At 37.4% G+C, this 14085-nt stretch overlaps 1 protein-coding gene across 1 annotated transcript; it reads left to right on the top strand.

Moving 5' to 3' along the window:
• Window positions 1-4701: 4701 nt before the first annotated feature.
• Window positions 4702-12948, top strand: LOC142640890 (putative E3 ubiquitin-protein ligase ZFP1). Its single transcript, XM_075815205.1, has 6 exons — window positions 4702-4835; window positions 10161-10992; window positions 11339-11733; window positions 11890-11988; window positions 12180-12347; window positions 12524-12948. The coding sequence occupies exons 2-6, from the start codon at window positions 10170-10172 to the stop codon at window positions 12668-12670; spliced, it is 1632 nt and encodes a 543-aa protein (XP_075671320.1). The 5' UTR covers window positions 4702-4835; window positions 10161-10169; the 3' UTR covers window positions 12671-12948.
• Window positions 12949-14085: the final 1137 nt, after the last annotated feature.

Here is a 14085-nt window from a genome sequence, read left to right as displayed (position 1 = left end):
ACCGCCTTCCAACTATTTAAAGTCGGTCTTCCAATGATAGCGTTGTACGACGGCGAACAGTCAACAACAAGAAAGTTTACTTCTTTAGTTATCTGTTGAGGATATACTTCTACCACCACAAGTAATGTAATGGTACCCACGGGTTGCACTTTCATCCCTCCGAATCCTACCAAGGGCGAGTTTATCGAGTGAAGCTGATCTCGTCTAAGCTTCATTTGTTGAAAGGCGGGGTAATACAAGATGTCCGTTAAACTCCTATTGTCTACCAACACTCTTCTAGTCGTATAGTCAGCAATGAGCAAGGTGATGAAGATCACGTCGTCATGCGGGTGGTGGACTCTTTCGGCATTCTCGTCTGTGAATGTGATGGCTTGCTTGTCCGTTCCTCTCGTCCTTGGAGGTCGTCCAGACAGTTGGACGTTTTAGACCACCTTTAAGTAAGCCTTTCTCGACTTGGAAGATTGTCCTATCGAAATTCCTCCTATAATAACTCTTATTTCTCCAAGTGGGGGTCGTGATGACTCTTCTACCTTTACCTTCAACTTCTCATCCTTGTTATCTCGTCCAAGAAAATTTCTCAATTTTCCTTATTTAATGAGATTCTCTATCTGCTGCTTCAGATCAAAACACTCATCCGTGTCGTGCCCATGGTCTCTATGGAAGCGGCAGTACTTGTTCCTATTACGCTTGTTGGGATCTCCTTTCATTTTCTCCAGCCACTTCAAGGATGGGTCATCCTTGATTTGCATAAGTACTTGTTCAAGCGGCATATTCAAGGGCGTGTATTGCTGACTCCTTGCTAAAGAACTTGCCTTTTTGTTATCTCTGTCCTTCTTTTCCCCTGCCCGAGCCTTCTTTGGACGAGGACCTTGCTCAGGATAGCGCGGGAGGTTTGCTTCCATGTGCTCAGCTCTCTTCCTCTTCTTGGCTATGATTACATCCTCCGCATTCATGAAGTTTTAAGTTGAATGGACAACTTCAGCCATGGTTTGTTGCTCTTGCTCATAAAGCTTATGAATGAATAAATTGGAGTTAACTCCGTTATGGAAAGTCACCAATAACAACTTGTCATCCATTTTGTCTACCATCAGGGCTTCCCTGTTAAATCGGGTAATGAAGGACTGCAAGCTTTCATTTTTCCCTTGCTCTATGGTTAACAGGCTGGACGAGGAGCGCTTATGCCGTTGTCCTCTGATAAAATTGTTAACGAACAACTTACTCAATTCTTCAAATGAGCCCACAGTGTTTGGAGGTATCTTACTGAACCACACTTACGCTGACCCCTTGAGGGTGGTAGAGAAAACCCCACACATAATCTCGTCCGAAACCCCCAGAGGTGCATGGTTGTCTTGAAGGTGGTGATATGATCACATGAGTCGCGCGTTCCATCATATGAATCCAAAGAAGGCATCTTGAACTTTGGAGGCCAGGGGTGACTGTTGATGGAAGTGGTGAAAGGGGAGTTTGTTCGATGAACTAGATCATCCACAGGATTCGCCCTTCTCATATTCTCCCTTATCTCATCCATAGCCTTCCTCATTTGGTCCATCTCCCTTTCCAAGTATGGCACCCTTCGTGAAGTGGTTCCCCTTTACTGGTTCTCAAGCTCTGCATTTTCTCATTTATCTTCTTGACTTTAGGCTTGTCCTCCCGTGTGTCTTTCATGGTGTTTCCTCTTTAAACTAATCTCCCTGGTCAACTCTCAATTTTGACGGGTTAGTTCCGCCATGGACTATATGTGTTGGATGGAAGGCGACTGCACAATAGGTGCTGACTGATGGTCACGGTGGGGATTACTTGAAGCATCCTTACTCTCCTGGTGGCCTAGGCTAGTGGCCCCTGATCTTGTTCGAACCACGCAGCCTTTCGTTGAGGAAAGATAAATTGCAAAACACAATTAATCAAGTTTCCATAGACGGCGCCAACTAATGATGCAAGGAAAATCAGTAGGCTAGATGCTTCGGGCTTCAAAGGGCTAGCGATTGATTGGGATGCCTGAAAAAAGAACACACGATCAAAGGTGACCAGGGTGGACCGGCCAAGAACCCTCCGATGCCAAAGTTAGTTTCTTTCTCAAATTCTATGGAGTTCCAACTTTTCAGGAGTTATGTATAAATAAAAATACCTACCTTTGTTTGATGAGGATGAGTCCTTATATACCAAGTCTTGGGGCAGTTACTCGGTTTGTAACTTCCCCAATGTTTGTGGAAGCTTTAACTTTCATTAACTGCCATAGGAGTTTAGAATTTTTAATCTTATCTTTTGTAACCGCCACGGGAAGTTAAGTAGGAGGTTAGCGAGGAAATCTTGCTAATGCCACCAGATAATACCACGTGATCTACTTCATAAGATCAGGGGTGTGCAGAAAACCCACCGACCCGACCCAACCCAACCCTTCGGGTTGGGTCAGTTTTTAGGGCTTGATGGCTTGGGTTGGGTTTCAAATTTTTTTTTTTTTATAGCAGGTCGGGTTGGGTTTGGGTTATAAAATTACAAACCCGCCAAACCCAACCCGACCCACCCATATTTTAATATATATTTAAAATATATTATATATTTAATAAATTTTTTTTAAAAAAAACCAGCTGTAAAGCACTTTCTTGGTTTCCTCCTATCATATATAAAATTCTATTCCTATTAGTTCACAATCAGTAAACCTAATGTGCCGCCTCCCTCTTCCCCTCCACTCTCAGTTTCTCACACTTTACTCACATTTGAACTCTAACACTCTCTCCCTCTGTAGAGTCATTGCCGTCCATCATCTATCATCACCGCCTCGGCGGTGGTTCTATCTTTCCAGTGGTAGCTCTCTCTTCCAGTGTTAGGTAAAGTTTCTCAATGTTTTCTCTCTGTCACTCACTCTATCTGTTTATCTCTCTTATTGTGGTGGATCAATGTTTAGCTTTTGCTTTGTTGATTTCTTTGTTTTCTTTTGGCTGATTTTTAAATGTTTTTGCTTTGTCTCAACCTACAGGTGTATTTCTTACTCTACAATATTGTCCAACTCATGGGTTCAACCCGACCCATATGGGTTGGGTTGGGTTGGACTTATGTGATGGGTTGGGTTGGGTTGGACTTATGTGATGGGTTGGACTTTTTTTGACCCACCATGGTGGGTTGGGTCAAAAAACCCCCTCAACCCGACCCATGCACACCCCTACATAAGATTTGGTAAAGAAATCTGCATCTGGGAATTTCCTAAGGATCGGTGAGTCGTCTTGGGATTTTCTAGACGGACGGTTCCTGCAACCTTGGATGACTGTCCTAAAAGGGGCATCCATCCAATGTTAGGGATAGTCATTCTGCTACGGACGACCCCTATGGACGAGCTGGAGTTTGTCTATTTTTGCTCACCATCAATAACTATAAAAAATTACATCATATAACATAAAGTTAGAGAATTAAAAAAAAACACATCATCCACATAAATCATCCAATAACCAAGTTATATAGTCCAAAAGTTCTGAAACAACATATCTCAAACAACCCATAAAAAAAAACAAATCTCAAAGAAATTCAAAATAAAATTTTAGCTGATTATTTAAATCTCCAAATACAACTGATGATTTCATAGTTCAGTGAATTTAGTAGTTTGGTTAAGTCTTTTTGAGTTTTTTTCACATATACACATGGTATTTTTTTTTTCTTTTATCCGCATGTTAAAAAGATTAACTTGTGCATTTTGTCGGTTTAAACGATTTGATAATGTATTACTGCATATCTGGTATTTTTACACCAAACCATTGAATAATGTTTTGGTTCACGGGTTTCATGGTTTTAACTTGTGGTTTGGTACAGATTTAATAACTATGAATAAAATATAAAATTATGATAAATGATTAAAATAATTGAAATAAATATAAAAAATTATTTTAATTTTCTTAAAATTTTTGGTAATAAAATTTTCATTGGAGTAGAATTTTAAATTTATTGAAACTTAGGGTCCGTTTGGATAGAACTTATTGCTGAAAACTGAAAACTGAAAACTGAAAACACTGTAGCAAAATAATTTTTAAATGTGTAAATAGTACTGCGGGACCCATTTTTAATAAAAAATTGTTAAAAACGTACATGAACAGTGCGCGCATTGCGCGCACAGTGCGCGCTTGCCCCCCAGCAGCAGAAGAAAAAAAAAAAAAAAAAAAAAACGCAGACGCAGCATAATAAGCTGGATCCAAACCAGCACTTAGATAATAATGTTATATTAAATTAAACCATTCTAACAACTAATTTGAAAAATAAAATTTTAGTTAGAGTATATTTTTAAGTTCTTCAACAAATGTAATATAATTTTTTTTATATAAGATAGAATTTCTACTATAGTCTAATCTAAGTATATATGTGTGTGAAACTCCTTCCTGAAAACTTGAATCTGGCTCTTGCCACTCCACACTCCACAAACATTTATACTTGTAGAGTGACCATCACAACAAGGGAGCGGCAGAATAATTTTAACTAAAATTAAATTATCCTAACAGTTAAATAATATAAAATATTTTATTTTATTTTTTCTTTTTAGTAGTCAATAATTGAGTGTTTTATTATTATTTTTTGAGTTTTTCTTAATTTCTTCCGTGATTATACCACGCCGTTTTGAGGCACGTGCAATACACGCTGTTTTAAAACGCGTTCACCATTAGTCGGTGCTTGGTTCAGAAATTAAAACATTTTATTTAATTTAATAAAGTACGAAACCGCTATAAAGACACAAAATAGAACTCCGATCAGAAAAACCAAAAAAAAAAAAAAAAAAACCAAAGAAAGCGTTTCTCTCTCTCTCTCTCTCTCTCTCTCTCTCTTTCTGAGATCGTCGATCGCCCTTTCTACGATCATAGGTGAGTTTCTGAATTCCTGCGATGTCTTCATCTTTTTTCTTAATTTTTCAACATGATCGTTAACAAGATAACGGTGAGGTCTTTTTTTTTTTTTGTGTGGATTTTAAATAATGGGTTGGGTTTGGTTATCTGGAAGAGTTGGGATACAAGAAGCAAAGTGAAGGAAATTTTTGTTGTGAACAATGGGTTTCCATTTTTCTGAGACTTTCTCTTCTGGGTATTCAAGATTTCGTGTGTTGTTCCTGTTTTTGAATTCCAACATGATCGTTAACAAGATAACATTAAGAGTTTTTATTTTTATTTTGTAAATTTTAAAGTGATGGGTTTCAATATTGTGATAAATTTTCTTCTGGGTATGTGTGATTTTGGTAAAGCTAGTATCAAGTTTTTCTTTTTTATTTTTTCTTTTTAATTTCAACATGATCGTTAATAAAAAAATAAAAAAAACGGTATAGTTTTTTCTTTTAAAATTTAAGTAATGGGTTTTGGTTACCGTTACCTGGAAACTGGAGTAAGAAGAATCAAGTTGAACGAATGTATAATTTTCTTTTTGAATTTTGTGATAAGTTTTCTTGTGGGTATCTTAGAATTAGTTAAAAATTGTGTCAATATTTCAAGTTATTTTATTTTATTTTTCTCAAGATTGCAACATGATTTTTAACAATATCACGGTAATTTTTTTTGTAAAAATAATTAATGGGTCTCATTAACTGCATGTATAATTACCTGGAAACTGGGTAGAGAAGAAGAACAGTGGAGTTTTTTTTTGGAATTTTGTGATGACTTTTCTTCTGGGTATCCTATAATTCGGTAAAAAAAAAAAAAATAGTCCGTATTGCATATATATATATATATATTCTTATTTATTTATTCGTTTTTGCAAGTTGGAGATTATGTTTTCCCAGAAACCAAACGGGCATTAGTTTTGATTTTGCCCTTTTATATAAAAAATCTGCTTGTTAAACAATCATAGGTGATGTTGGTTGAATACAAATACAAGTCCTTTGAGTAGTTGGAACCTGAATGGTTTGTAAAACCTTTCCTTTCTATGTGTTTACATTTGGCGAGCAAGATTCTTTTTGTTGGTTGGTTCCTGTCAAGGTTTCATTGTTAATTACTGTAGACATAGAAAAGGAGAAATTGAAGATTATATCATAAAATGTAAGCCTTTTAGAAATACTAGGCAGGAAGCATTGGAACCTTTATTTAATTTTTAAATCACAAGCAGATTATTATTGACATGCATTGTTTGTTTGTAAAAGGTTTACTAATGTTTGTTCATTTTAAATTTCATTATCATATTGGTATAAAAGTAAATGATATTTAGGTTGTGTTTCATAGTTTCTTGTATGAATGGGTAGAGCATAAGTGTTTATTATATCTCTTGATGAAGTAAATCATATACTTGTCCCTTTGAGAGGTATATAGGTAACCAAAGCTTATAACATAGTAGCTCCTATATTAGAGATCAACTTATACTTGTCTCTTTATGGATTCTTCTCATACTGATCAGTTTTTTGATAAGTAATAATAATTTATTGATAAAGAAACAAGAACTTTATGTTCACAATGGTGAACACTTAAGTATGTAAAACAATTAAAATCAAATCAATGAGATAAACTAATAGAATGAATGCTGGAAAAAAATGGAAGTACAACATGTAAAACCTCAAACCCGAGACCAATCAAACATGGTCTGAATTAGCAAGGACTTTTAATGATCAAAAGGTCCCTCAACATCCTCAAAGATGTGGCTGTTCCATCTGTCCACACTAACCACATCAGACATGCTCGCACCAAATTTGAACATTCAAAAAATGTTGCCCCAACCAATTTTGCAACCAAACAAAAGAGAGACAACCTTCTCCGGCATCACCCACTGAATTCCAAACTTCTGAAACACCACACTCCAAAACTCATGAGCAAACTCACAACGAAGCAAAAGATGATCCACCAATTTCCCACAACACCTACACATACAATGTCGATTGGCTGGGAAAAAACCCCTCCTAACAAGATTATCTATTATGAGAATCTGGCCCCACGCTGCTGTCCTCAGAAAGAAAGACACCCTCTTGGGTCTTAACATGCTAAATGCTCTTCTAAGGGAAATAAATAGTGAGGGTGCCACAAATAGAATTATAGGAGCAGACATCAAAAGTACCATTCCCTAGATAACCTCCAGAGCATTCTATCATTCCCTCCTCCCTTGGCAGCTTGGAGTAAATAAGCTCAAAGAAAGAATGCACAACCCTCAACTCCCAATCATGAAGAGTTCTAAGGAACTACAAATTCCAGCTCCTACTCCCCCATATGGAGGAGAAGTCAGCACATCAGAAGTCAAAGCTTCCATATCAAATGAACACAAACAAAGCAGGGTAAAGATCCTTTAAAGGAAGATGCCCACTCCAAGGATCATTCCAAAACAGAATACAATTACCTTCTCCCATCTCATAAACCACACGCTTAAAGAAATCAACCCCACTTGCTCTATGCTCCTCCACAACCCATAACCATGAGTCCCTCTACCATTCTCGTGCACACCAACCCCTATATCCTCACCATATTTGGTTGCAATCACCTGACACCACAAATGGTTAACTTCCTACCCAAAATGCCAGCTCTTTACCAAGTAAAGCTTGGTTAAAGTTCCCAATCCTCCTAATCCCCAAGCCACCAACCTCAATAGGCGAACAATCCATACTCCATGCCACTAGCGGGTACTTGAATTCCTCCTCTGATGCCCTCCACAAGAAATTTCTTTGAATCCTTTCTTATCTATAAGCCACAAATTTAGGAACAGTTTACAGATATAGATAATAAGTTGGAAGGTTTGAAAACTTACTTTTTAACAAAGTAAGCCTACCACCCTTTGACAAATATAAACATATCCAGCTAGATAACTTTCTATCCATCTTCTCTAAGATAGGATTCCATATCAATGTAGCCTTGAAATGAGCCCCCAACTTTGCAACACAAAATATCTGCTAGAGCATTCAAATTGCCCACCTCACTCATAGGGATAATTTCACTCCAACATTGACTTTCAAGCCTGTGACAGCTTCCAAAAAAAGCACCATCCTTATGTATAATAATTGCTCCCTAGAAGCACCAACAAATAAAATAGTGTCATCAGCAAGGAGAAGATGAGATGTGCTCAACCCCATGATGGGAATCATAAATAAATTTATCCAAGATGGGTTGAAGTCTAGTAGCTGAAACCTTTGCTAAAATTCTATACACACTCCCCAAAGACTAATAGGAAGAAAATCCTTAATTATTCTTCTTTGGTATTAAATATAGAAAAGTGGCATTAAGAGATTTTTCAAAGACACAATGTCTATGAGAATATGTAAACCAAGTCATCACATCCTTCACAACCACCCTTCAGTACTTTTTAAAAAGCCATAGTAACACTGTCCGGCCAGGGAGCCTTATCACCCTCCACCTCCTTCAGCACCTGAATGACTTCATCCCTATCAAATTCCCTCTCAAGAGATCGTCTATCAATCTCGTCAAGGCAAGCAAAATCTAAACTGTCTACTGTAGGACGCTGTCTACTTGTATAATTTCTCATAAAATTGCACCATCTGATCCCAAATTGCCACATCACCCTCATAAATTGCACCATCCACCTTCAGGCCTTTCATATGATTGACCATTCTATGGGAGTTAGCCAATGTATGAAGAAAAAAAAAAAAGTGTATTGATGTCTCCCTCTTTCAACCATAGTGCTCGACTTTTGTCTCCAAGATATCGCCTCCAAAGTGGATTTTTGAACTTTTCCTTACAGATCTTGTTTAAATTGGGTTTAGATATCATAGTGGGGACATTATGCATCAGACTCATTTTCTACCGAATTCTCTCTCCTTCCTCTTCCCCCCCGCCCCTTCTTCTGCTCTTTTCCCCCCTTTCCACCTCCTTCCTTCTTGCTGTTTATCTAAAAAAGGAAATGGTGCATTTTTTAAAAAAATTTAAAAAAATTCAATTTTAGGATATTCCTTTAGGATCGATCTTCTCACCCTCTGTGTGAGCATTTTTGCTATTTTCTAGGAATTTTCGAATGAAATCTTGAAAAAGGTATATGGAGCTGAAGTAGGGATAAGTATATAATAGCAGCCTAGCAGGTTGAATTCCTTCTGCTATATCTTTGTAGTGGAATTTGGGATGCTTCACAGGAAGCTATAGTTGGAGTCTGTTTCTAAAATGTATTGAGATTTTTAATATCCCATTTTCTATCTTCTGAGGTGAGTCAGGTAACACAAGCTGAAGTTTATTCTTCTATATGTAGTTTTCATCTTGTGTTTTTTGGATAGGTAATCAGAAAGCTTTTATAAATGGTAGAAAAAAGAGACATACAAGAAGTTCATGATAATGAACATCAAGAAATAAAAGGAATAAACAGAACAATAAACTGAAGGGGATTCAGGAAACTAAGCTAAGGGATGACAAAAACTCAGAGATAGAAGAACAATCAGTAAAACCCCAACAACGAGACCACTCCAAAAGACTACGATGACATAAAAGCTTTAACTCAACCAATGTCTTCTCTTTGTCCTCAAAGGATCGACGATTTCGTTCCAACCACACAATCCACATTAAGCACCCTAGAACCAAGTTCCAAATGTCTGACTTATGCTTCCCATGCCATTGATGCCAGCAAGATAACAAACCCACCACCGAACCTGGCATAACCCAAAGAATACCAAAGGCCTGAAGCATACAAGTCCATAGGGAATGGGTAACAGGACAATGAAGAAGAAGGTGGTTAATCGATTCCCCATCACTGCAACACATACAACACCTATTAGCCAAAGGGCGTCCCTTAAGCATTAGATTATCCAAAGTGAGGATCCGACCATGAGCAGCAGACCACAGAAAGAATGCCATGCGCTTAGGGATTTTTGGTTTCCAAACCCCCTTCCAAGGAAGCCAAGAATTCGAAGCACCCCGGATCGCAAGGTAGTAAGACCGAGTGTCAAACTTACCATTCCCTTTAAGCTGCCAGTAAAGGGTATCTCTCCTACTACCTTGAGGAATACGAGTTTGGATAAGCCGAAGAAGAGAATACGAAGCTGCCAACTCCCAATCTTCAAAAGCTCTATAAAACGTTAAATTCCACACTCTAACAGTACCCAGTCATCTTGTGTTGTGTTCATGTAGTTAGTCACCTGATGAGTTGAGTAATAGAACGTGCATTTTATTTTTCTATATTGAAATAGAGCATAATTGCCAATAGTTATAGTTATTGTTGTTGTTGTTGTTATGGTTCATCATTTTAACTGATCTGACTTATTTTTGTCAAACATTGTGGCTTGAAAGCAGGTGTTCAACATGGGGCATAGAAGTATGTTAGCGGATCAACAAGGCCAGAATTATCTCCATTCTGAGCCCTGTATTGTTTTGGGTGCCAATGAAAACTTTGGACAACCTAATATCCGAACTATGGTATCATCTTCAGGGAACACAACTAATCTTGATGTCCAATATATAGGAGAGCACTATGACAATGCTATGATCTATGGGATTACACAGTACAATGGAATTCAGCATCATCATAATCTTGACTTAGGCGTTGCACCTGCATCCAACTTTTATTATTCTTACATGACACCTTCCTCTAGTGGTGGGGCATTACCTGTGCCCCGAAGTCATGGGGCCTCTGGTCAGTTGCCATCTGCCAGCAATTATGGAGTCATTGGAGTTTCTGCAGATGAGCTTGGAAGGAACATTCACTTTATGGATGATGGCAGGGGTCCATTTAAGAGAAAATATGCCGAAGGAATTGCAGGGAGTTTCCAACATAATAATGCCTCATCTGGTTCTAGTTCTTCAGTCGCCCCCTCGAATATAAGGCATCCTGATGGGGTTGCTGTGATGGATGCCGCATCTTTTGCCCTGCCTCAGTACAGAGGGGTTGCTACTACATCACTCATGGAAATAGGAACCCAGAGTAGTTTGAGGAACAGACCAGGTGCTACTGGGATGGATTCTCTTTTGGTGAATGACCATAATCATTTGATTCAAGGAAATTATATGGGTCAACATTTTCAGCCAGCTGGTAGTACGCTCTGGTTGGACCAACAGTTGAGCAGTAATTCTGGTGATGGAGGTACTTCAGCCTGGAACCAGGCTCCTGCAATGCCTTATATGCATGGTAAATAACTTATTTTTGTTTTTTCTTTTCAGAGTTCCATTTGTTCCCGTGGTGGTAATTTTATGTCAGAAAACTCATCTTGGTTAATCATTTGCAACAAGCTCTTAGAGACATTATGGAATAAGCAAAAAAAAAATATCAATTTGTTTTGTGGATTTTGACGTGTTCTCTACCTGTTTTGTTTCTGTTTATTTTTTAGAATGTGAAAGCAGTTCCTCCACTTTCAGCGTCTGTTTTCTGAGTGGAAGATTTCTGTTGTGGCAATGGAGCCTTGTTATTGTGTTTGTCACTAGTCAACCTTCATTTGGGACTAATTAGATACCTCTCTCTTTCATATTCCTTACAGGGAGCAATGTCAATGGAGGTTCTATGGAGGCTCGGAGCATGGGTGTGCAGAGATATCATGAGACAGCTAGCAACAGGAGTTCCCCTAGTTTCCAGCATCCTCCTCCCATTAACCACCGGCACCACAGTCATCATCATCCAAGCCCACCAATGCAAGCAGTGAGAAGCCCAAATATAAACTTTCATCCCCAAGTAACTGCACCTTCATATAGAGTTTCCACAAATTCTTCACGCAGCACTCCAACTCCTGCTCAGAACAGTTTTGAGATGGGTCATAGGCATCCTGGATCTGCTGCACCAACTGGGCTTCGGATATACCGTCCTCACAGAGGAGTTGCGCCTGAGGCAACTCTTAGACATCGCAACCTTCCACAATTGAGAGTTCTGCAGGCTGATGTAATATTCTCTCCAATTGTGCCATTTTCTGTCATTCTTTCATTCAAATAAGTGGTTGTTCTGTTATTTGGAACTTATGGTATATATTAGTGAACAATGACTATTTATATTACTTGATTTTAGAAATTGGTATTAATTGTTCTGGTTGATGTTTAGGAAACTGCCATACTAGAGATGCCAGAATTTTATCAAATGGGAAATTTGATTGATCATCATAGAGAAATGCGGTTGGACATAGAGCACTTTTCTTATGAGGTAAGCTGAGGAAGCTAGATTAGTCATAGTCCTTACTGGGAAAAGCTAGTTAGTGTAGATAATGGAAAGATACAGACTTGCATAGTGTTAATGTTTGATATATTAAACTAGAATACTTGTGGTTTTGATTTTGTACGAATTTTGCTGACTCCAACAAAAGCTTTCTTAACTTGAAAATTTTAAATCTTCAGGAGCTTCTTGCATTGGGAGAACGGATTGGCAATGTAAGTGTCGGGTTGTCAGAGGAAACCATCACAAGGCAGTTAAAGACAAAAACTTATTTATTATCTTCTCCTAATATCAATCTGGAGGAGGCAGCTTCTGCGGATCAGGAAGCTGACTCTTGCATTATATGCCAGGTATCTTAAAACAAACTGTTTAGTGATAGAGAAGTTTGGACTGTATTTGGTTATATTTCTGTAAAGTTTTCCTGGCATTGTCATGTACAATTCATTATACTGTTAATTTTTCTACGTGGGATATCCATTCTCCTAATTTACTGGTATCATTATGTTTTATTGGTGGGGTTTTGCAGGATGATTATAAGAGCCAAGAGAAGATTGGAATCCTTGATTGTGGTCACGAGTACCATGCGAATTGCTTACAGAAGTGGCTGCTTGTGAAGAATGTCTGCCCCATTTGCAAATCTGAAGCATTGACCACAGGAGGGAAGCATGTATAGAAGGGGGTGGTGACAGTAGGAGGATCAAAAAGTCTTCCGTTTGTTCTTTTCACTAAAGCAATCATAACAAAGTATCAAATTTGTTATGTATTTTGTATATGTACTTGCATATAAGACTAACAGTTGCACTGTCCAGGTCATTTATTTGTTGGCTTCTGGGACATGGGTCCTGTATCTAAACAAAAATTGTACAGACTTCCTCATTATGCTCTTAAGCTGGATTAGATAATATTTTGTTCGTTTATATATTGATATATACTGGTGCATTCGCGGATTAATGACCCTGTTTAAAATGAAAAATTCAATTATTTTTTGTTCATTCAAAATTTATTTTAAGCTTCTCCAATCTGTCTTATGCATTCAGGCATGACTGTACATACTGTCTGGTGTACGTGGGCCTACTTTCTACGAGTGAAAGGAGCAAAATTGCAATATATATATATATATATATATACACACCGATATTTCAAATGTTGCCAATTTTTTAAATGTTTTAATATAGTTCCATATCTTTTTAGTATTGTGTCAAAATGATCTTTATTTTAATTTTTTTTTAGGAACAAAATGATCTCCGCCTTAATGTTATAAGGGTGAACATTTAAAAAAAAAAAAAAAAATTCTATAATATAATTGTTAAAACACGTAAATATATATATATAGACTTTTGAGGTAAGAGGTTCTTGGCAAATAATGTGTTTATTTATGTCCTTTTAAACCAGTTTTTCGTTTCTTTCAATTTCTGCGTCTAAACTTAACACTGTACTTAGTATATTTGCAAAGGCCTGTTTGTGCAGAGGCATAGAGCCATAGGGCTATAGTGTAAAAACTTTCTACTTATTTCTTTATTATTTTGGGTGGTTGGTAGAGCTTGTTGTTGGTTATTAAATAGGGCAATCGTAGAACCCAATGCTACAGGGCTTTGGGTTGCCATTATTCTAAGCCAGTGGCCTTCCGTCCTAATTTTGATTGGCCAGGTAAAAGGGAAAGCAACTTATTGGCAAATATACCATTTTAACTCTTATATTTTGGAACAATAATCAATTTGATCCCTTATTTTCAATTTGTTGTTAATTTGGTCCTTTATTAGCGTCATGGAAAGACTATAAGATCGTACAAGCCTGCCGTGTTCTGCATTGAGCAGAAATTGTTGGCTGAAACTGTCCTTATCTGGGTTGTTGATTTGGGTTTGATTTTTTTGGGTTCATCTATATTTCCAAATTTGATTATTTTTAAAGATTTTTTTTAATTGATAATTTAATTTTTTATTTGGATGCTTATGTGGCATTTTTAATGTTAATAAAAATATATTATTGTTATTATTTTATAAGTTACGTCAACTTCAAATGTGTCAACAATATACATTGTTTGTTATTAGACATTTTCCATTACTGACTTAGGCTGTGTTTGGCTCTATG

This window comes from Castanea sativa, chromosome 6, assembly GCF_040712315.1.
Source record: "Castanea sativa cultivar Marrone di Chiusa Pesio chromosome 6, ASM4071231v1".
NCBI lineage: Eukaryota > Viridiplantae > Streptophyta > Magnoliopsida > Fagales > Fagaceae > Castanea > Castanea sativa.
The sequence above is the reverse complement of the archived record's forward strand: the minus strand, read 5'-3'. Positions and strand labels throughout refer to the sequence as shown.